General features: G+C 32.1%; 2 protein-coding genes and 1 pseudogene across 4 annotated transcripts; 2 read left to right on the plus strand and 1 right to left on the minus strand.

The window, feature by feature from the left end:
• Positions 1–1651: 1651 nt before the first annotated feature.
• Positions 1652–4489, minus strand: LOC122306528 (annotated as a pseudogene).
• A 5418-nt stretch (positions 4490–9907) lies between these two features.
• On the plus strand, positions 9908–14238 carry LOC122308493 (signal recognition particle 9 kDa protein). Of its 3 annotated transcripts, XM_043121849.1 has the most exons (5): positions 9930–10023; positions 10282–10401; positions 10565–10633; positions 13439–13532; positions 13997–14238. In XM_043121849.1, exons 2-5 carry the CDS (start codon positions 10330–10332, stop codon positions 14071–14073), a joined length of 312 nt encoding a protein of 103 aa, XP_042977783.1. In that variant the 5' UTR covers positions 9930–10023; positions 10282–10329; the 3' UTR covers positions 14074–14238. The 3 variants fall into 3 exon arrangements, with proteins under 3 accessions (XP_042977785.1, XP_042977783.1, XP_042977784.1); XM_043121851.1 differs by lacking the exon at positions 10282–10401 and having other exon boundaries at positions 9908–10023; XM_043121850.1 differs by lacking the exon at positions 9930–10023 and having other exon boundaries at positions 10030–10401.
• Positions 14239–21824: 7586 nt separating this feature from the next.
• Positions 21825–24724, plus strand: LOC122308496 (probable WRKY transcription factor 21). Its single transcript, XM_043121853.1, has 3 exons — positions 21825–23243; positions 23388–23513; positions 24242–24724. The coding sequence occupies exons 1-3, from the start codon at positions 22480–22482 to the stop codon at positions 24384–24386; spliced, it is 1035 nt and encodes a 344-aa protein (XP_042977787.1). The 5' UTR covers positions 21825–22479; the 3' UTR covers positions 24387–24724.
• The last annotated feature ends 211 nt before the right edge of the window (positions 24725–24935 follow it).

The raw sequence follows: 24935 nt of genomic DNA on the forward strand, positions 1-24935 counted from the left end.
GCAAAGCACCAGCCATCATACTTAATTACTTAATCTGCATTAACATATTTAGAATAGGATCAAGGGATGGAGCACCAATTATTTGTGTAAAAGGAAAAGCCTCTAAATCATGACTTCCCAATACAAGTACTGCCAGATTAATATCTATAAAAGGGTAAGACAAAGAACCCTTTTCACATAAATCATTGGCTAAAAACAAACTTGAATTGTTTGCTAAAATAGGGACTTCTTCAGGCTTGCTCCATCATAACTTCTAGGGTCGTCATAACTTTCATAATTAATTACTTCATAATCAGTAATGATGAGCACCTAATATCAAAAGGAAAATCTACTCTAATAACTTCTAATTTTGGTCTTAAAAACTAAAAATTACTCAAATGATTATGTTTGCCACCTTTGGTCTTCATTCGGTCTATTTTTTTATAATTTTTTTATTTTCTTCTTCTTTAGCGCACACACAAAAGAAAAATAGAGAATGTATCTATTTTTTCTTAGGCCTCTACATCCATTTATTTTGTTCTTATAAATATGTATATATTTTTTCTTTTTTAAGTTTCATTAGTTGCTTAGTTGTGGGAAATAAATATCTTATCAATGGAGAAACAGAGGGCTAGAGAGAGGTAAAGGAGAGGGATCCTCACTTGAGAATGCACCATTGAACGCTGACCACAGCACATGAGGTGTGACGTAGAAGAGAGTGGAGCTCGACCTAGGCTCGACAGCAGGGAGCTTCTGGAAGACGAAAACTCCCAGAGAATGGATAAAACAATTTAAGTTAGGGTTTTCCTGAATGGAATTTGGGAGAATGGTGCGGAATGGATGAAGGAGAAGGTAAAGGGTGTGGGAATGGTTGAAGGAAAAGAGAAATCTAAGGAAAATACATGAAGGGGAATAGGGGAAGGGTGCAGGAGGAGAAGGGGAAGGGTGCGGGAGGGGGAGGCAAAGGGGAAGGAAGGAGATACGAAATGGGTAATGTTTATTAAACGCATAATTTTAATTAATGAATTCAAAAATTTCGAGATGCTGCTTATTTGAATTTGTTGTTGTCTCACCTCAAACCGCACCGTTTCATTAAGGAATATAAGGTTGACTTTTTGACTTGTCACGTCAGATTGGTGCGTTGTGGCTGCGTGGGGCTTGTTACGAGTAGAATTTTTCTAAAAATATACAACTTTATTAATACTTACTTTTAAGTAAAAAAATAAAAAAAATTAAATTATTCAAACGATAATTTTAAAAGGTAATATTGAAGGAGTTAAGTAACATTTTCCATTATTAATCTTCTATGTTTCCAAATTCTTTTATATTGTTAACTTATATTAAATTTAATGTCACTTATAATATCATAATTGGAGTGTAAAGTTTCCAAAATTCAATAATTTACGGTACGGAAGGAAAGGATAATAGCTTAGAAGTGCCAATATTTTCAAACATATTGATCGAATTTAAAATTGTAACAAAATATTATTAGAAAATGGAAACCTAAAAATAAAATAAAACCATATCAGGAACAAAATATAAGCAACGCCCCATTTTTCTAAGGAAAAATAATAATAATTTCGATTGGAATGAATAATTGTTCTTTAACCAGATTTCTGGTGTGGTTGTAATGTTTTGTATTTCCAGAACTTTCAGTTGTGAGGAAGGGAACTTAGGCCCCGCTCAACCAAGAGTGAGTGGGAGCCGAAGGACTCTCAGACATGGACAAGAGGCCTGCGTACGTCGGCCTCCTCGTTGTAATACAAGTCCTCCGTCCCGCAAAACATAGCATGCAGAACGACAACGACGACCACAATCAGGACCGAAACCAGCACGTTTAGCCACACATCGGTGAGCACCAGAGCAACTATCGTGACAACCGCTAGCGACGCCAAAATGACGCAGTCGTCAACTTGGCGATTGAGGATAGCCAGCGGTTCATCGCAAAGGAAGTAGAGGAAGCACCAGGCGGCAAACACCAAGAAGAAGACTATCATGGAGATCGGGTGCCACATAAGGCCGAGGAATAGGATGAGGAGGAAGATGAGCACGTAATTAACTTGGAATTAGCCAAGGTTTCTCTTAATATGGAGGGTGGCTTCGCCGAGCACATAGGGGCGGGTGAAGGAGGAGAATGGTTGGACTAGCTGCTGCCATGGATGGCTCCTATGGAAGGAAAAGTGGCTCGGGGAGGGGGTTGCGCCGGAGTAAAATGGTGATTGGGAATACATTGCCGGAAAACGTAAACCTTGAACGAGAATCAAATTACCTAAAAAACATAGACACAGACATTCATTCAATCCCCAAACGAGAAGGCACACAGAATTTTGATATGCTAGCTTTTTAAAAGAGCTACAACCACGCTGTTGAGGTGACTTTTAGAATGAACGTCGTCGTTCTGTGGCCCATGGCAAAAAATAAAGAAAAATCCAATGTAAAATGAGACGGCCAACTTTTTAATTTTAATGAGATTGGTCTAGGTGGAAGGATCGAGGATGTATGGATGTCGGCAGTCGGCTAACAACAACGGCCGGTCATTTTCCTCGTCTTTTTCAGACATCGTAAAGGAATAATCACATGGAAGAACATAAATTGTCATTTTTTTTCTAGTACGTCGCAACCTTTTTATCTGTTTTTTTGGAGCATAGTAATAAACAAAGCCAAATATATGATCCCATGAGACAAGATTCTAAAACTTCTTTGCCGCTTCTTATTCGATCTTATTAGTTTGTTCAAACTGCAATATCTGAGAGTGGCAGAGAAATTGAAGAAAATGAGGAAACAAGAGAATGGCAAGCTTAAGAGAATTATTAGTGATCTCAATAAATTTTATTAAAATTTAATTAGAAAATTTATTTTTATAAATTTTAGCTATTCACTTTTTACAACACCAAATAATAGGCTCAACAAATCTTTCATTATTTTATTAAAATATTAATTTTAAACTTTTTATTATTTTAATTATAGTTGTAATTTGAATATGATTATATTAAATATTATGGTTGCATTAAAGTTTATTGTTGTATTAAAATTTATGGTTATATTATTGTTGTATTAAAATTTATAGTTGTATTATTGTTGAATTAAAGTTTATGGTTGTATTATTTTTGTATTAAAGTTTATGGTTATATTATTGTTGTATTAAAATTTATGGTTGTATTATTATTGTATTAAAATTTATGGTTGTATTATTGTTATATTAAAGTTGATGGTTGTATTTTTTTTCAACGGTTATGTTTTTCCAATGGTCATATCATATGAGTTGAATATAGTTTTTTAGTCTTAGTTTTTCGAACGGCTCTATTTTTAACAGCTTATTATTTTTATTAAAAAAATAGCATGTTAAAATAAATAAACTTAAAAGGTGCAAAACATACCTTGTCTTGCTCATTAAATCCACTTGGATGCATTCCTTTGACTTGGGCCAAGTAACCACAAAACTTATTTGTAACTTGTTGAATCATCGACTACCGATTCATTAGAGATGTGTAGTTACGTGTAGAGTCAAATTTCTTGTTTTCCTCAAAATATTTATGAATTCTTTTCCATAACATCGTATGCTTTTGATCTTTCCCTTGTACCGCATTTAAGGAAGTTTCAAGCCATCCCTCCACAAACAACAATCTTCCTCGTTACTAAAATTATTACCTTGTTATGTTTTTTGTCCACTCGGTTCAACTTAAATAACCTCAACTCGGGGTGGAGAGAGTTCTTGTGAATTTGTGGCACTCATCAAAAAGTCATTATTATTTAGAAGATTTGTGAAGTAGGCATCACGGTGAATAGATGGATCCATTCCTAACAAGAGATGTGGGACAAGGAACTAAATATCATCCATCACACTTAAATCTGACTTGATATTATTACAATTATAAATGGGGATTGTAATGCAAAATCCCATATTATACCAAGGCATGCAAAATACGTAGGACAAAATATCAACTATTAAACAATTATATGGGGGCATTCTATCAAACAATTATTGGGCATTCTGTCAAAAGACTCAAAACTAGGCGAACTTTATTCAAAGAAACTATATACGATACAACTCAAACCCAAATACAAGCAGCCAAAATTCCCATAATTTGCTACAAAAAAATGTCGCTTCATGATCTGAATATCATATTAACATTCCACCAACTATCTGAATAGCATATTAACATTCCACCAACTGTCCCGTAATTTACTTGTAGCTAATAAACAATAGAGTTTGGGTATAACAGAATTTACATAAGAGCAGAGAATCCAAAGAATACCCAAAGAATATATAAAAAAAAGCCGCCCTTCTGATTTGCAAGGAGGAAAGAGAGAATTCAAAGGACGAAGAAGTAGAGAGAGAGAGAGAGAGAGAAAGAGAGAATACAGCAAAGAAAATACCTAAAGAAATACTGAAACAATAGAGAAAATACAGAGAGGGAAGAGTTGATGGCTTACAGTGGCGATAGTCGGAGTCGACGGCATTGCTATTCAGTGCGATGGTGGGAGACGATGGAGTTGGAGTTCGGTGCATGGGTTTTCTTCAGCTTTTTCTTCCGTGGGTTTTTCTTCAACTTTTTCTTCAGTGAGGGAGAGGAAATGCAGAGAATATTGTGGGAAACCTCTTCAGTTTTTTTTCTTGCGTGGGAGAGAAGCAGTAGTGGGAAGTGAATTTTTTAGTTTAAAAATAATATTTGGTCACTCTCTTTCACTCAATAAATTTTTCCAACCATATAGTTGAGGTTTAAATTTACTATTAATTTGTTGAGCTTATTGTAGTACTTTATTTTACACTTTAGTTATTTTTTAGCTAAAATTTAACTTTGTTAAGCCCACTACTAGTGCTCCAAAGAAAAACAAGAAAATGACTGGTGGGTTCTTATTCTCAATACCCAAGAAATCATTTTTTTTACAATTACACAAATGCCCCTTGCCATTTCATCTTTTGGTGCACAGTAGATTTGCAAAACTGCTTGTACCTAGAAGAACTGTACAAAATAACTATATGTAATGCCTTTTATACAAGAATTCAAAATAGATTAAGGGTACATTTGGAACATAGAAGAGTTGAGTTTAAATTTAAATTTAGCTCAATATTTAAATATACAAGTTTTAAATTACTAAACATTACTCAATTTAAGACATCTTTACACATAGAATCTACAACATTTTTTAATTCAACACCTCTTTACATGCGGGACCCACAACTTTTTTCAACTTTCAATAAATACATCTAAATTCATGTTAACATTAAAACATATCTAAACTAATCTTAGGTAGACCCTACAAAATTTAATCCACCATCTCAACTCATTACTATTCAAATGAGTAATTCTACTCTTAAGCCAATCTTGTCTCCAACACCACACACTAATGATGTGGCAAACCCATTTTTTTAAAACGGTTTAATGTTCAAGTTCCCTCTCCCGTCCACCCCCTGTTCTCCCCCTTCTCTGACGAATTCTTCTTCTCCCCCCTCCCTCTGTCGAATCCATCTTCCCCTCCCAAAAATCAGAGTTCAATCACTCAAGAGAGAGAAAATAAGCCCCAAATACAATGTTTGAAGTTCTTATTTTTTTGGAGCCTATTTTCTCCTTTATGCATTTTTTTCTTTTTTTGGGTTCAAGCTGTACTTACTGGTGGGGTTTTATATAGGCGGTTTTTGTGGTTTTGATCTTTTGTGACCTGATTTTCACCTAAATCATGAGTAGTAAAGGGGTGAATCTCTTGCACTCGCCAAACATATAGACTAAAGTCTTTGAGTAAAACTCCATTAGTATTATTCATCTCTCTCTACAATTTGATTAACACTTTGCAGTATTCATTTCTACATATTTATGCTGTAAGTAGGGGTGTAACCGGTCCGGTTCGGTTTGATTTTATACAAAATCTAGGACCGAACCGGTAGGCACCGGTTTTGCATTTTTCAAAATTAATTACGCACCGATTTTCCTTCTAAACCGGTATTCCGGTTTTATCGGTTTCTGGTCCGGTTTGGTCCGATTTTTCGGTTTTAATAAAATAAAAAATTTTTATAAAAATTCTGTTTAAAAGAAAAAACTGATTTAAAAAATTATGTTTACCATTTACAAAAATCTGCTTTGCAAAAAAAATCTACTATGTAAAAAAATTCTGCTATAAAAAATCTGGTTTATAAAAAAAAAAATCTGCTATGTAAAAAATTCTGATATAAAAAATCTGCTTTATAAAAAAAATCTGTTATATAAACAAAATTCGCTATATAAAAAACTGTTATAAAACAAAAACTAAAATAAGAAATCTAGTGTAAAAAAAAAATCTGCTATAATCCTATATTAGACGATTAGTATTAGTATATATATATTAGTATTAGTTATAGTTATATAATATATTAGACAATATAATAGTATTAATATTAAACTATTAGTATAGCTATATGTTAGTGTTAGTTTTGATGATTTAGTATAACTATATTAGTATGAGTATAACTATAATCTATATTAGAATATTAGTATTAGTATATATGTGATTATTTTTTATGTGATTAAAAATTATATATAATATATTTATATATAATATTTATATTATATATAATATTAATATATAAATAGTACCGGTCCGGTCCAAAACTAACTGAAACCGAAACCGGACCATTTCCGGCCTGTTTTTCATTTATGAAAACCGGTTCCGGACCGAACCGGTCTAAAACCGGCACAACAGGTCCGATCCGGTTTGATTCGGGCCGGTTTTCCGGTTTGCTGGTTTTTTTTTACACCCCTAACTGTAAGATCGAAGAATATAGTTAATGAAAGTCAATTTCTTCCTATTTCACTCCACTCTATCTCAATATCTATTAGTTAATATTATATTTTCTATCATAATATTAAAGTCTTAGACTAATGTCAGCCTTGATCTTGTATACTATTGTTTTAAAGTTATTTCCTAGTTTTATTTATCACAAAATCTTCATCGCCGTTAAACTATGTTTCATTTCAAATCTATAAATTATGAATATTTTTTTAACTATGAACCTTTTATTTTTTGGATTCTAGTCTATTGTGAGTATTATTTAAAACCCCATACCCATATTTGTGCTTTTTTATTTTGATCGAATAGTTAACGAAGCTCATATGTGACCTATTATCAGCTCAATCTTTCAGCCTATTGTCAGATCTTTGTTGGCTTTGGCACATTAGCAACCCATTATTCGTTACAACTCCAATTTTGATACTCTAGCTGGCAGTCAATTCATTATTAACACTACTTCATCATCTCGTTGATGACCAATCAACAGGTATAAAGATTACACTCAAATTCAAAATTTTCCACCTTAAATTTGAGGGGACTCACTATGCAAAAATCCATCTCAGAATCTAACTTCATACGGTCAGAGTCAGAGTTGGATTTCTTTTATCATTTTCTAGTCGTAGTTATCTTTGATCGACTCTGCTCTGCTCCAACTTCAACTTTAATCTCCAACTCCGATATTATACAAAGGTTATATTGATAATATATATTCATATAAAAAATATAGAACTTATATAATTAAATTTAATGTTATACTAATATGTGTTAATTATTATAAAATAATATATTTAAACTATAATATAAATAGATTAATAGTTTAGTATATGTAAATAATCAAAAAAGAGAGAGAAAATAAGTCCCAAATACAATGTTTGAAGTTCTTATTCTTTTGGAGCCTGTTTTCTCCATTGTGCATTTTTTTTCTATTTTTGGGTTCAAGTTGTACTTACTTTTGGGGTTTTATATGGGCGGTTTTTGTGGTTTTGATCTTTTGTGACCTTATTTTCACCTAAATTATGGGCAGTAAAGGGGCAAATTTCTTGCACTCGCCAAACATACAGACTAAATTCTTTGAGTAAAACTCCATCGTATTATTCATCTCTCTCCACAATTTGATTAACACTTTGTAGTATTCATTTCTACATATTTATGCTGTAAGATCGAAGAATATAGTTAATGAAAGTCAATTTCTTCCTATCTCACTCCACTCTATCTCAATATCTATTAGATTATATTATATTTTCTATCATAATATTAAAGTCTTAGACTAATGTCAGCCTTGATCTTGTATACTATTGTTTTAAAGTTATTTCCTAGTTTTATTTATCACAAAATCTTTAAACTATGTTTTGTTTCAAGTCCATGCATTTCAATTATCTTTTTAGTTCACAAAATCTTCATCGCCGTTAAACTATGTTTCATTTCAAATCTATACATTTTGAATATTTTTTTAACTGTGAACCTTTTATTTTTTGGATTCTAGTCTATTGTGAGTATTATTTAAAACCCCATACCCATATTTGTGCTTTTTTATTTTGATCGTATGGTTAACGAAGCTCATATATGACCTATTATCTGCTCAATCTTTCAGCCTATTGTTTGATCTTTGTTGGCTTTGGCGCATTAGCAACCCATTATTCGTCACAACTCCAATTTTGATATTCTAGCTGGCAGTCAATTCATTATTAACACTACTTCATCATCTCGTCGATAACCAATCAACAGATATAAAGATTACACTCAAATTCAAAAATTTTCACCTTGAATTCAAGGGGACTCACTATGCAAAAATCCATCTCAGACTCTAACTTCATACGGTCAGAGTCAGAGTTGGATTTCTTTTATCATTTTCTAGTCGTAGCTATCTTTGACCGACTCTGCTCTGCTCCAACTTCAACTTTAATCTTCAACTCCGATATTATACATAGGTTATATTGATAATATATATTCATATAAAAAATATAGAACTTATATAATTAAATTTAATGTTATACTAATATGTGTTAATTATTATAAAATAATATATTTAAAATATAATATAAATAGATTAATAGTTTAGTATATGTAAACATCGTAGTATTAATAATATTCATAATCAAGTAAAGAAATAAATTAGATACTAGTATAGACATAAGTTTGGTATAATAAGTTGATAATACCCTTCTTACTTTTCTCAGAAAAAAAAATAATAAGTTGATAACACGTAATATTATAATATAATAATATATAATTAGATAAAGATTAAAATTTAATAAATTAGTCATTTTTAATAATCAATACTAATAATTAAATTTAATATTGAAAAATATTATAAAAATTATAAATAAAAAACTTATGGTTAAAATAAAAATAAAAATTAAATTTAGGATTTAAAAATTTAGACTTTTTAAAAAGAGTTTAGAAGTATAAAACCATAGCAGCCCAGCGGAAGCCCAACCCAGCCCAAATTCAAGGGTGAAATGGCATGGTTTGATCATTGTAACCGCACACCTAACCCAAATGCAAGTAAAACGATGTCGTTTTTATATGGAAAACATCATCGTTAGACTACTTAAGGTTTCCGTCCAAACCAATCGTGACCTCACTCAGCTTCAACTCATAACTATTTTCGCTCTCACATGCGTGATTTGATTATACAATTTAAACTTTTCTTATTTTATATAATTATTATAATTTTTTTTAATTTTTACATAAAATATAATAAATAATTTAATTTTTTTAAATTTAAAAATAAAAATTATATTTTAATAATATTTTATTAAATATTTAACTTTTATCTTATCTCATTTACTCGTTGAGCCATAAGAGCATCCACATCCTCATGCCTCATCACTCCAAATTCATAAATTTTAGCAAATCAATTTAACTTCTTGACTAAAATAGCTTTCCTTCCCATTCTCTATTTGAAGAAACAATTTTAAAATATAAACAGTAATTCTTTATATTTAAAAAATTAATTTATATATATATATTTTATTAGACAAATAAAACAAATTCTTTTTGCCAATTATTTAAATTTAAAAAATTCTATTTACAGTCTCTAAATAGAAATTACATATACAAGTTTTTTATTAAAAAATATATATATAATTTTAGGACGAATAATTTAATAATTTAAAAAAAAATTAAAAATAAAATTACCTATACTTACCGTTACAATCCCTAAATAAGATCTGTGCGTAGCATCTCTCTTTAAACTCTCTCTTATACGCGTATTTGTTATATTTGTTATAGTTGAATATGTTAGGCGTCCCCGTCGGTTCCTACTTCAGCCAACACACGGTAATCTCCGCAGTCCCTGAGATTGATTTTTGTGGATGAGTTTTTTTCTTTTTTAATTATGGGTTGCTGATGCTAGTGACGAGGAAAACTTGTGGATGTGTTCTTCGAAAAATGCTTTGTAGATTTTCTGGTGTAAATTGTAGATTTCTGCCTCAAAATATATAGCTGTTTTTGGGTTTAATCTCATTTCAATGTAATTTCCTTATAAACAAGGATACTTGCCTTGTATTAAACCTGCGAAAACAAAATCGTTTTTAGGTTGTATAGAAAATTTTGGCTCTCTATCTTTCCCTGTGTTGCGGCGCAATGGTTTACATCACCTCGTGGGACGAGTTCGTCGAGCGATCCGTGCAGTTGTTCCGTGCCGATCCCGATTCTGTACATTTACACCCCTTCTTCATCCCCCTTTCCCCTTACCTTCTGTCTGGTTCCCGTCAAAATCCAAGAAAAAGATTACCAATTACCATATTTTATCAGATTCGTTCTTTTTATAACGATATTGCATTAATTCTTTTTTGTTTCAATTTTATTGGATATATAGACGCGGTATGTAATGAAATACCGGAACTGCGATGGTAAATTGGTTCTCAAGGTCACTGACAACCGAGAGGTATGGGTGTTCTATCTTCTTTGTCCATTTTTTTTCAATCTGTAGAGACTTTTATCTGTGCAATTTCCGATCAAACTCCTTGCAATATTGCTATCAGTTTAGTTTTTGTAGCTAGAATCATATTATGTTTTTGGTTTTATTAATCATTCTAGTGACCCGGGACAGGGTTATTCATGCGCTGCTTTTAGGTTTCAATGAGGACGGTCTAAGGTTGGCATTCATAGCAAAGATTGGAGTTCCAATTCTATTTATACTAATAGATTTTAGTTTCAACTCTGGAATCCCCTTGTGGATTTAGTGAAGCTTTGAAGCAAATTGGCGTGTAAAGCCACCAAATGATAAGGTTAATACCCAATCACAAAGGCGTAACAAGATAACATTCTCCTTTGTGTTTATTGAGTTTAATGAAAAGTCTAGCCTGAGGGACAATCATGCAAATAATCGAGTATTTCCATCGTATTAATGTGGACAAGAGGTAAACCCTGAAACAATCATTCTAAATATGTTGAGACCCATTATGTATTTCTGAAAAGATTACCAACAACCTGCTCCACCAGTCAAGACATACTTTTTTACTCGCACTTGTAGGACACATGCCGCCAAGCTCCTCTGCACTCCACTGGCCTTTTGTGTCCTGCTTTTCCAAGCGTTTCACGACATTCTTTTTGACAATGCGAATCTGGTGTTCAACAGCATCTACCTAAATTGAGATCTAACAGAGCGCACTTCACAGCAATCCTACACTGGATTTTGCTAAAAATCACTCGAATGGTGACATCTTCTTGTCTTAGAAATATGGGATCGGCTTTTGTACTCATGTCCATTTGTTTGTTTCTTATTTCTTGCACTGTATTAACCAGTTTGGTGTTTGTTGGGGTCCTCCTCCCCATTGTTTGTGCTCCTTTTTGGTCAATATTAGGGCATGTTTGGATATCAAGAAGGTTTGGAAATATTTGAGATTAGGTTTTAGGAAAGGAGAGAGAAGAAGGTGAATAAAAATATTTTTTAAAATAAGTATTGTATTAGAGTTTGTGAAAGTGGATAGATAAAGTTAGAAAGTTGTTTGAATATAATTTTTTAATATTATTTTTGTTTGAAGTTTGTAAAAGTTATATTAATTTTTGTGTTTGAGTATTGATTAGATGAAAAGTTTAAAATTCAAAATAGAGAAGTTTTTTGCGTATGAGTTATGTTTGAGAATGAGTTTATGAGAAATTTTGGAAATTTTGTGGTTTGCATGTCCTGACACTTAGCCTAGAAAGGAAAACTGTATTAATGAGAAGATAATGACAATCTGTGTTTGGTGGTTCTTTGCTAGTGTCCATATTTGGCATTATTCCTTTATATGTAATTTGTTTATCGTTTTCATATTTAACAGTGTCCAGATGTGTATATGAGTTTTCATATGAGCATAAATTTCTTGGAAGTTCAGAAAAATATATGTCAAGACACTCATCTACACTCTTTTAGGTGAATGAGACCATTTAAAACTAGAAAGAGGACGACATTGAAATAAGCTGTCTCTTTAAAGAATCACCAAAGCAGCTGACTAGCTAGCCGAGGCAGTTCATTTACATAATATAATTTATTTGTACCTTTAGATAATTGATCCGTCTTGTCTAATAACTGCTTATTTGAGCAGCATAACATCCTAATAGCTGTTTGGGAGTTGAAAATAGTTTATGAGGTGCTGGAGGACATTTTGCTCACTATTTTCCTCACGAGAATAAAAGGTGTAAGGAGTTCGGTTCGGATTGGAAAAAGGAACCGGACCGGACTCTAGACCAGTCAGTCTCGGTCCCACAAATTGTGGACCAAAAAAATTAAGTCCGGTCCTGGAGTTTAGAAGTTTTGGACTAGACCAAAGTCCTCCATAGATTTTAAAAATATTTTAATAATTTAATGTATTATTTTTATGTAGTAAGTTAATGATGTAATTTTCATCTAATTTATTATCATTGACCATACAAAATATAAAATAATATATGCTATCAATTAATAATAAATCATAAATTATGTGATAATTTATGTCATTATATGTAAATAGTTAATACATCATACATACTCTACCATTTAAACTTAATTAAAATAATTAGGTAATTCTTTTTTAAATACCTAAGTTGCAACCAAGCATAAATAATTTATGTACAATGAAATTATTTGATATTCATTAACCATTTATAAAATGTATGACATTATTAATAATTATGTATACTAAAGAGTAAATTCTAAATTAGTAAGTAGTAACTATCAACATTATAAATATAATTATAGTAAAATATTTTTTTTAATGAGTTAGTTACATAATCCACATGAATAATTCATTTATTTTTAATTTAATAATTTAAATAAATTTTTTTTATTAAATTATTTGAAAAATAATAATAATTAGATTAGAACAGACCAATAGCTACCAGTTAGGTATGGGGAAAATGATGGACCGATTTACACCGCATCGAGAATGCCAGTGATATAAATGTGATCTGTTCATTATTATGCCATTGCCCATTGGGCATCAATGAAACTGACATGAATCTTTTCTTGGTGCCTTTTGGGCACGGTAAAATCACCATGCTTTCTTTCATTGCTAAAGCATGTCTTTTGAGCGTGTGCATCATAAACTGGAGTTAATATTATAGGTGACTCAGCAATGGATAGTGGGTTTGGAATGTTTTGTGCACACGCTGGCTTTCAAGAAACAGAATAACTGCATGTCACTGGTGGTTAATGACCATGGAATCAGAATTTTATCTTTTTCCTTAATATGTGGTCACTCACATGATGGGTTCTTTTGCTTATTGCTAGTGTCTCAAGTTTAAGACAGACCAGGCGCAAGATGCTAAGAAGATGGAGAAGCTTAACAATATATTCTTCACGTTGATGGCTCGGGGTCCAGATGGTATTATCCTATTCTAAGCTTTTCTTTGTAATTTTTGCTGCATTTGGGCATTCCATGGAAGTAAATTACTTCATTTTTATACAGGCATGTTGAGCGCACACAAATTTTTAAAAAAGGGAAATGTCACCATGCGTTATTATAAAACACCAACCAGTATAGCTTCCATGACATTTAAACCTCTCTCCCATCCGATACTTGTTATGATAATGAATTCAAAATAAGCTGGTAAACTGATTTCAGATGCTACATAAAAGGCAATTGCATAGTTTTCTTTCTATAAGATGTACATACGTGTGTTTGTAGAGTTTTGTAATAATCTTTGTCACATCCGTTACCCCCAAAGCTCCTAATTAAGTAATGCTCCTACGGACCACTTCTTTAACATATAATTATGGTTAAATCAGTATATTATTGATTTGATGCTGTACTAACAAAATAAAACCTCTTATGCCTTCATTGTGCAGCGGATGTATCAGAAGTTACCGGCAAGGAACCGATGGACGCACAGCCAACCAAGAAAGGAAGAGGAAGGAAACAATAACTTTGTTTGCTACTAGACAAATAGGTTTTAGACAAGTTTTAGTAGGTATCATGGATGAGTTGATTTGTAATCACATATGCACGCTCGAAGCATCGATTAAGTCTGGTTTATTTTCACAAACTTTTGAAATTATCCTATCTCAATATTTAAACAAATATTTTTTAATTTCAAATTTTCAAATTTTTAACTAATCATTACCTAATCATTATAACTTTTCAAAACTTTCAAGCAAAACACAAAAATAATTTAATTTTTTCAAATTCTAAATCAAAAATTATATTAAAAAATTATATTCTACTTCTCTTTTAATTTTAATCTTATAATTTTTTTATTCAAAATTTCTCTCATTTTTTAAAATTTGACAAAAAATTTCATTTAAACAATTTCATTACTATTTACAAATTATCTTATTCGTAATATCATATACAGATTTTTTTTCTCATCGATGTAACCAAACAAGACCTTAAAGTCGTGTAGATAATTATCATTGATATTCACTGGCTTTTTATGGATTATTTTGAATTTATTTTGTCTTGTTTCAAGGTAATTCAGTTGGTTACCAGGTTTATGCTTTGGCATCAATTTATGTTTCTTCAAGATATTGTCTTAGCGCGAGTAAAATGTTCAATCTCCTTCAGCTGGTTTGTTTTTTTTTTTTTTTTTTCCCTGTGGAATATTATCTATGCCGATGTAAAATTTTCCAACTTTTAGTCGTTCAAGCTGCAGCACACGAAACTCTCGAGTCGCGTCAATATTAGATGAACCAAAACTAAAATTGGACATGGCCAGTGAATTAGATATATCACCTTGCAACGAAATCAGTGTCGACAACACACGTGCTTTGATTTTCTCTTACGATAGTAAACATCGAGAAACTAAGTTGATCGAGAATGAATTTTGTTATACATCATCTTACATCATATATATTTTAATTTTTTTAATTTTATTTTTATTAAATTAATTAAATTTTTCTACTTATTATTTATATACTATATACTTACTAAGAAAATAATTAAAAAGAAAAAAAATTAAATATAATATGTAGAGCAGAGATAATGAATAGAATTCTTTAATGTAAATTCGGGCTTAGTCGAACCATTTTCTGCGCACGTGGGTTCTTGAAGTCTTGGAAATATAGAATGCCAGATGTAAAGCGTAAAGGAAGTGCAGGAAGGGTCACACCTTATAACATCGTTGTCCAAATGCAAATGCGTTTGGTGGCCTGCACTTTGAACGTGAGAAAAAAGTTCAAACATGGCCGATATTATCCCATATTGGCTGGTAACTTACACGTCATGTACTTACATTTTGATGATGGTTGTCTCCCTTTGTACCTACCATAACAGTAAGAAATCAGATCATCATTGTAGATACATACAACCATGGATCGAAATCTTGCCAAGTAGATAAAAACATTACAAAAAACAATGAAGCTCTCTCATTCTTTTTTCTTTCTTCCAGTTTCATTGAACTTGGAACCTAACAAAACCATAATTGGTTTGGATTTTTAAATTATTTTCTTTCAATTTAGAGAGGAAAAGGCAGTTTGTGGACATTATGGATCAGACCATGAAATACAGTAAAGTATACATGCGAGGTTTCTGTCTTTTCATATTTGGGTAAGAAAATTGGGAGAAATCCCAATCTATTGGGACTTGACATGCAAAATTTATCATATGCATATATTCCTCGTTGCATGTTGAATTCAGCAGATAAAATGATGGAATCGACATAGACAAAGACTTGATATTGATGATCTCGGTGAAATATAGAGGGGCACGAAACCAAACATGGTGATTTACCATTTGTAGTTATGATCGTGGCCGTAGCTCAAAAAAGCATAATGTCTCACCAGATCCCAAAGAACATCTTTTGCTTTTTTTTTTTTATATATATATATATTTTTCTTTGCTTTGCTTTATATGAATAACGAGCCCATTATAAAGGAAGTGTCAATTCCATGTGCGATGAAAAAAGCTTGTGAAATTCTAACCTTTTCTCCCCTAAGAAAGACAATTTAAAAGGGAAAAGGAAAGCTCCAGGAACATATTCTTCAATCAAAGATTATGGACAGAATGTTTTTTAGTGGGTAATGAGCTAAGACAAAGTGTATTGTCTTCTTTTTATGAATGGGGTACGTTCCTAGGTTGGTATGGCTACCTCAGAGCTCCCTAGCTAGTCCCTACACCTTGGAATCAATAATGATAAAAACACATCATTTTTCACCATTATTTTCATAATTGTGTTGCAAATAATGATATTTTTGTAAAAAACTTATAAAATAATTATAAAAATTACTAAAATAGTTGTCTATCATGACTCACCCACCCGTGGACACGTGGTCTGGAGAGCTTAATTCCTTGCTTAATCCGGCAATAATTAAGAATGAAAATGAGAGCCCGATCAAGAACAAAGATAACCAAGGACTTTTTGTGGTTCATCGAGAAAAGGGAAAGGAGAATATGATTGCTTTGAAAGACTGCTTAAAGTTTCATTAGGTATAAATTATGCCACCGACACTGTGTCTGTGGATGACTGTAGAGATTGAATATAAAAAGCAAAGTCTCCAGCCTTAAAAGGAATTAAATTCATGGAGTTCCAGGTTCCTACGTACGCTTTGCACAGAACTATTCTCAGGAACCCACCAACTCACCTCCTTAATTAATGATACTCTTGCTAGATTATTCCTTCATGTAAAAAGAAATAATAATAAAAAACAGATAAAAAGATAAAGCTGCTGCTTTTATCTTCTTTCTTTTTGTAAATAAGTAGGCATGCATCATGCTTGTTTGAGAGGAATTGTGTCAGTTTCCTAGTTTGTGCAGTAAAAATGCATGTACCCAACACATGTTTATAATCGTTATCTAGTTTCATTCTTAGCGAAACATGATCCAGCCTGAACTCACAACTACCCAATTGACTACATTTTGGAAGGCATGTGGAAATCTTGTACAATTCCTGGTATATTTGTCTTCACAGCTCTTATATTTTTATGGAGAGGGGTCAAAGTGCATGCGTGAAATGTTGAAACTTTTCAAACGAGTTGGTGGGTGTTTTGACAAGAACCCATTCAATTGACCAATTAGAGGCGTTCGATGCTTATCAAAGCATCAAAAGCTTGATTAATCATTATATACAAACATTGAACAAAAGAAGAACAAGCATATGATGACTAGATAATTACCATCCCGGTTAACATACTTACATGAGCAATAAATTGTCAAAGAAAAATTGATAATTTTTTTTTAAGGAGTGGTATAACTACAAATGAATTATGTAAAAATAATTTTATAAATTAACATAATTTTATATGATCCGTCAAATCTGTTTTATAATAAAAATAATTCTATAATCTAATAAATCACATCAAATTATATCAGTTTGTGGGATTATTTTTGTATAATTTAAAATATTTGTCTTTTTGAATTATGTAAAATTGGTGAAGTTTGTAAAAGTACTCGACCCAATAAAAATAATTTTAAAAAATAATTGTGTGATATATTTTTTTAGATTTATTTTTCACAAAGATCTAAATAAATGATTAGAAGACTCTTTTTTTTTTTTTCTAATATTCTTTATTTCTTAAAAGCAGACATGGCCTTGGTGTCCACAAACTATTGTTAGTGGTAAATCTTGACCGTTAATGGATCTTAAGTCTTCCACATAGTGGGTTATAACCAATTAGTGGAGATCCAAAAGTCAGATATGGATTATCTATTCAATCTGGATAATCCAATCAAGCAGACAAGTTTGGTGTAAAGCATGATGGCTTTGTCACCTTAACAATTGCAATAAAATTGCCTTATTTACCGCCCTATCCTCCCCTACACGTGTCATATATTTTGGGTTAATTAAAACAAAAATGGTAAGGATATTAACTAAAATTTAATGAAAAATTATAGTTGAAGTGGTGAGTGTACAAGCGTCAGATAGTTACTTTAAAAAAATAAATAAATACGAGATTCACATTAAAAAAATTAATTTTTTTTTATAAGAGACCTTAATTTTTTTCAAAACGACTGTATAACACGTACATACTTCATAACTGTATGTAGCATTATTCTATATATATATATATATATATATATATATATTTTGTCAATGATGATTATAATCGTTAATTAAGATCTAAATCGAGAGCAAAATTATCAAAAAATAATAATAATTTAAGGTATGAATTATGATGGGTTTAATAACTCATGGCAGAGATTTAGAAAATATGATAATTTGAGGGTATAAAGTATATATATATATATATATTTGTAATTAGACCATTACATTGGCACCCTAGCTTATACCAATAGATTATGTTTTTCTCCAATTACGTATCAAAAAGTTAAATAGATTTTTTTTATTATTAAAAAAAATCAATGAAACAATTACCAAGTTTTTAAAAATATTAATAAAGCTTCTTCACTGATTGGTTATGAAAGTAATATCTTACAACTAAGAGGAAGGTGATAATATTGATTTGAAAGAGCTGAGTGAAGAATGATTAAAGGAAGATCTCTTTGCTGCAATTATGAAAACACATATTTTTGCTAATCCTCATCATTGTTAAGAGATATTCATTCCTGGTCTCTATCAAAAGTGGGCTAATAACTATCTCCTCCCTCCCTAGTTTTCCTCTTTCAACTTATGACCTCCAATTTATAATTACGCGTGTGAAATTGCACAATTAATGTTATAAGTAATGTTATATGATTCGTAGATTATACAAGCGTTGCGTAATTATTTTAAAAAATAATAAATTTATAATTAATAAATTAATTAATTTTTTTAATGTGAGTTTTGTATTAACTCACTTTTTTTTAAAAATTACACGGTACTTACGATTGCAAATATCATTTCTCTAAATTTTATTTATTTCATATCTGTCTTTTTTAAGATATTTTGATCAATATTATCAATCATTTCATAAAATCTCATTTTATTGCATAATCAATTAATCTTCACGAGGACACCGTAGTAATTGTAAAGGAGAATAAACAATGCAATATGCTCTTCCAAATTTGGCAGAGGAATGTTTTCTTTTGAATTGCGTTGGAGAAAACTTCCTCTAATGCGTTTAAAAGTATTATTATTCAATTTATTTGTTATTTGATCACATGAGAAATATTCATATTTTAATAATTAAATACATGAAATTTTTTTAATTTATATTTATAAAAGAGTAGTGATGTATATATTTAAAATCTTGAATCATGCTAGAGACATAAATGAATCTAATAAAAGAATCATCCACATTTATGTGGTACAATGCCAATATGCCACGTCTCTATTTTTTGTTGTTATTTTTTTTTTCTCTCCCCTCTCCCTATGCCTCTCTCCTCCTCCTCCTCCTCCTCCTCCTTTCCCAACCCATCACTGATGTCATTGCCATAGCCTCTCATTGCCAAATATTTCTCGCCCCTCGCTAACATCATTGCCACACCCTTCATCTTAATTGACCCTCAGGGACGTTGCTCTTCACCACAGCCCAATAATCTTCCTTGCCTCCATTACTAAAGTTGGAATGTTATTGTCATTGTTGCCACCCCTCATCGGCAAATACAAAGATCTCTCTTTTCTTGGTCAGGCCAAGGGGGTGGGTAGGGTTTGCGAAATGGGGAGGAGAGGAGAGAGTGGAGAAAGAGAGGAAAAAATATAAAAGGAGGAAATGCGTGCCATATTAGTACATGAGATTCCTGTATGTCTATACTATTTTTCTAAAATTTTAGGGACAAGATTAATTAATAGATAATACGTTAAAACATATTGTTGTATAGATAAAAGAGTAATGACACATGTACAATCATTTATACAATTATTTATACAATCATATTTTAAAATAAAGATATTTATATAAAATGATATTACTTTTATAAATTATTTTATAAAAATATTCCTCATTTTAAAACATAATGATATTAAAGATTATAAGAAAATATTATATATTTATTATTTTCTTAAATTAAAAATGAATAATACTAAATATAATTATGATATCCTATATAAAAAAAAAAATATAATCATTGTGCAAGACTCGTTTTTATTAAAAAATGTATTTTTTAATTTAAATTATATAATTATATATATTTTATAGAAGGAGTACAAAGAACTTAAATTACAGTATCATTTAATAGTATTTTTATATACATTTTAAACAAAACGAAAGCCGCCGGTAAGTCCTCGTTTACTAAATATATTAATCAAATAAATAAATAAAAGTGGGAGAAATTAGGGGCGGGGAGGTCTATGAAGTCAACGACGGTGGGACCAAATTGGGACCCACGCGGTGTCAGTCACCGAACTAACAATGTGCCCTCGGCGCAGGATAGCAATTGTCCAACTAGGGCGGTCAAAAACAGTATCACCTGGGAATACGTGTCAGACTTTTGGTGTTTTAATTTTACACGTGGAAGGCTTTGGTTTGCGGCCCTGCGCAACGGCTATATATAGAAAGGAAAATGCTCTCGAGGACCGTTCTTGGGTCCCACCTTTTTATGCGGACACTTTGATCAGCCTCTCTCGCAGACAGAGAGATTTCCTTTCAATATATATATATATTTTTTAAAAGGGGTTTACTGTTTTTCTAGCAAGAGTTAGGCCTAACTTTGACATATTTTTTATTTATTAATTTTTTAAAGGTATTTGATCTTTTTCTAATAAGATGCACTTTGGACTGTGAGACCAAATTGGATAGTTTTAAATAAAAATTAAAAATAAAATAAAATATTATTTTTTAATATTATTATTATTTTAAAATTTAAAAAAATTTAAATTATTTATTATATTTTATGTTAACATTTTTAATAATAAGATTTACTATCCAAACGAGGCTTAAAGAGTTTGGTCAAATTTTGTTCTATTTAGTAAGGGTAATTTTAAATTATTTTATTATTATTCAAAAAAATTTTATTATTTTTTTACTACCATTTACAGATAAATAGCTTTACTTGTTTTCTAGCAAGAATTTTTGTATTTTTGGAGCAATTATAGCATATATATTTTTATTATCCAAATTGAGGAAATTAAACATAACGTTAAGTTTTTAAAATTATATTTTCTATACATTTAGTACTATATCTATTTTTCTTTGTATTTAATCATTCAATTCAATCAAGAAACTATCTTTATATCATAATAATGAATAAAGAATACGAGTCTTGTGGTCATTTAATTCACCAAATCACATGAACTAGGCTTTACTACTAATCATCTCGATATAGAATTTTATATGTTTCTCGTCCTTATTTGCTCACCTAAGCAAATTTGTTTAATCTTTTTTACAAAATCTCGTTTCAATAATAAGATGAGATGAAATAAATTGAAATTATTTATAAATAATAATAAAATTATTAGGTTAAAATGATATTATTTTTAAAAATTTTGTGAATATTAATATCTCAATCCTAATACTAAATACCAATAATAATAATAATGATAATAGAAGAGTCTGCCCAAAGAAACTGCAGGGAATAGACAGCTAATGTGAGAAGTAATCACACTGTGCAAACATGGGATGTACACAAGGCAACTCCAACTCCAAACAAACACACAACATGACAGCAAATCTGGAACTGGAAGTAGTAAAACTCAAGCTAAGAGACCAGAACAGAACAGATCAGATCAGATCAGAGCAGAGCAGTTTTATAAAAGAAAAAGATTAATTAAAGCTGGATATTGGGGGAAGAAAAGCAGTGACAAAGGTCTTTGTGTGGGACCTGCCTTTAAAATCTGTGACACAGACGGCAGTTCATTACTCCCTTGCATTCCTTATTCAAACGCCTCTCTATCTGTCTCTCTCTCCCTCCGTCTCGATTTCTCTGTGTTTTTTTTTTTTTTTTTCGTTTTTTTTCCTTCCTTCCTTTCTGTAGGCAAATAATAAAATATCGTTGAGGAGAAAGTGGAGGGCTTTGTATTCTTTTGGCCGTGTGAATTATCATGCGAAGCAAAAGTCTCCCACTTCTGTTTCACACCTTTCAATCTCTAAACCTTGGAAGAAGAATCTAGGGTTTGACAGTACCAAGTTCGACAAGGTCCGTCCTTTGGTGCTTTTCTTGCTTTTTCCCTCATGGTTTGATCAACTTCCTTTTGTGAAATAGCTATGTAGGGTCTGATCTATTTGGGTGTTCCAATTTTCACTGACCTAGTTCATTGTGGTGTGCTGGTTCTTTGTTTTGGGAAAATTAAGCATTTTCTTTGGCGAAACTCCTGGAATTTCGATGAAAAACTCGATCTTGGGCGTTTGTTCGCTGAAAAATGCGATTTTGACTATCTGGGTGTTTGTTTCGTTGGATATGGACGGTTGAATATCTATTATTTAAGTTCTTCTTTCTGATTACGAGGTCTTTTATGGTGTGCTTTGGTTAGGTTCTTGGGGTTTGAGTACTTAGGGTTATTGTTTTTACGTTTGGGCCGAGTATGGAGGAGGTTGAAGAAGCTAACAAAGCAGCTGTGAATTGCTGCCATAGAGTTCTAAGCCTTCTGTCTCAGCCTCAAGATCAGGTTCAGTGTAAGAATTTAATGGCAGAGACTGGGGAGGCTGTATTCAGGTTCAAGAAAGTTGTTTCTCTTCTTAACACTGGTTTGGGTCATGCAAGAGTTAGAAAGCTCAAGAAACTCCATATCCCTTTTCCCCAAGGCATCTTGTTGGAGAACCCAAATTGTAGAACAGACCAGCAACCCAAAAATCATCAGTTTCTTCAGTCTAACTTTCCCGAAAATCCAATTCAAGAAATTGGCTCCCACGTTAAGAGTAACTTGTGTTTGGGAAACCCATCTTTGGAATTGAGCTCAAATGGGAAAAGCCCTCTCCAACTTTCCCATCAAACACCATCGTCACACTATCACTTCCTCCAGCACCAACAGCACCAACAGAGGTTATTTCAGCAGCAACAGATGAAACACCAAGCTGAAATGATGTATCGACGGAGCAATAGTGGCATAAACCTGAATTTTGATAGCTCTAGTTGCACTCCCACAATGTCGTCCACTAGGTCATTTATATCCTCCTTGAGTATAGATGGAAGTGTAGCTAACTTGGATGCAAGTGCTTTCCATTTGATTGGGGCACCTCACTCTTCAGATCAGAATTCTCAACAGCATAAGAGAAAGTGCTCTGCCAGGGGAGATGATGGGAGTGTGAAATGTGGAAGCAGTGGTAGATGTCATTGCTCAAAGAAGAGGTTAGACTTTGTTTCTTCACCATCTCTGCCATTTAATTATGGCCTTAGACCTTATCGTTTTCAATTTTTCCTCCTCTCATCTATTGCGGAATGATTTGATTTTTAGTTAACAGATTTTTCTTAATTGGTTAATTGTGGTGGCAGGAAACATAGGGTGAAGAGATCAATCAAGGTACCCGCAATCAGTAACAAGCTTGCAGATATACCTCCTGATGATTACTCATGGAGGAAATATGGGCAGAAGCCAATCAAGGGTTCCCCTCACCCTAGGTATATTCAGCATCTGATTCAGTTCTAAGTTCCTGACGCTCTAAATCTGTAAATTTGGTGCGAGTATATGTGATATCTACTTATTGTTATTCTACAGCTAGGCATTTTTTTAAGAATTTTGTAAAGTATAATGATGTACTCTCGAATTAATTGTTCGAGGTTGTTACGGTTGATCTTCTTTGTTGTTTGTTTTTAATCTTTGTTGTGAGAAGCATTGCTGTGGAAAATAGATTTGTATCTTTTTTCCTTTTACACACTCAGGAGAGGTATTTAGCCATTTGATTGTTTTCTGTGATTGGGCATTGGCTGGTTGCTAAGATTTATGTTCTCTAGTCTCCACTGGAGTAGCTACAAAGCTTGTGCTATGTACTCAAGATCGGGATTTTTGTTTTACACATTAGAAAAAGCCAAATTCAATTCTAGGAACTAAGTTGTTTTTTCATCTTGCTTCATCTGTTGTTGGGGATGAGGAATTAGATCTGCCTTGCTAGTTGTGGCATGAATCTGCCGAAGATGGTTGTTTGATACCAGTTCTATTTTCGTTGATCCTTTCATCAAGAAATTGCAGAGGGTCAACTCAAAACAATACAAAATTATCCTCTTTTTTATTTTATTTGAAACTGATAATAACTGAGAATTGAAATGTTTTCAAACTGTCATCGCCGATACCATTTATGTATGCATGAACTAACTTAAGTCACTGAGAAGCTGTTTATAAACTTGTGCAGAGGATACTACAAATGTAGCAGCATGAGAGGTTGTCCTGCAAGGAAGCATGTTGAGAGGTGCTTGGAAGAGCCTTCTATGCTGATTGTTACCTATGAAGGCGAGCATAACCACCCGAGGTTACCAACTCAGTCTACAACCACGTGAGCTGCCGTGGAGAGATTCACCAAGGCCAAGCCCTGCTATTTAGTTTAGCAACATCTAATGTATTTGGTTGGCTTGGAAATGCTCCTGTACATATTTTGCATCTCCTCACATGGATATATATACTTTGGGAGCAGTTTTTTGTTTTTTGCTATTTTTTTTTTTTTGGGGGCTTTGGAGGGTTGAGTCCGACCCTTTATAGCTTATCTTTGCAAGTGGGCATGCAGCCCGGCGCTTAACTGAAAAATCATGTAATATTGGAGGTGTCAATTTGTATAAACTCTCAGCCCCTCTTAGCAAGCGATGTTTTAATCTCTAATTGTGCATGATTCGATGCTGCATCCATGGATTAAGATTCAAGTCTTTTTACTTACAAGTCAGCGTGCATGACGCATCCTCTACAGTCGCCTACTCCGTTTATATAGCAATAGCTGTTCTGTAAGAAATATCTGTGATTGATTATCCCAAGAGAATTGTCAAATTCAAAATATTTTTAAGTTTGTTTTCGTTTTCAGGAATAGTAACGGGTGTGCAGAGGTAAGTGGTTCATGA

Source organism: Carya illinoinensis, chromosome 4 (assembly GCF_018687715.1).
Source record: "Carya illinoinensis cultivar Pawnee chromosome 4, C.illinoinensisPawnee_v1, whole genome shotgun sequence".
Classification (NCBI taxonomy): domain Eukaryota; kingdom Viridiplantae; phylum Streptophyta; class Magnoliopsida; order Fagales; family Juglandaceae; genus Carya; species Carya illinoinensis.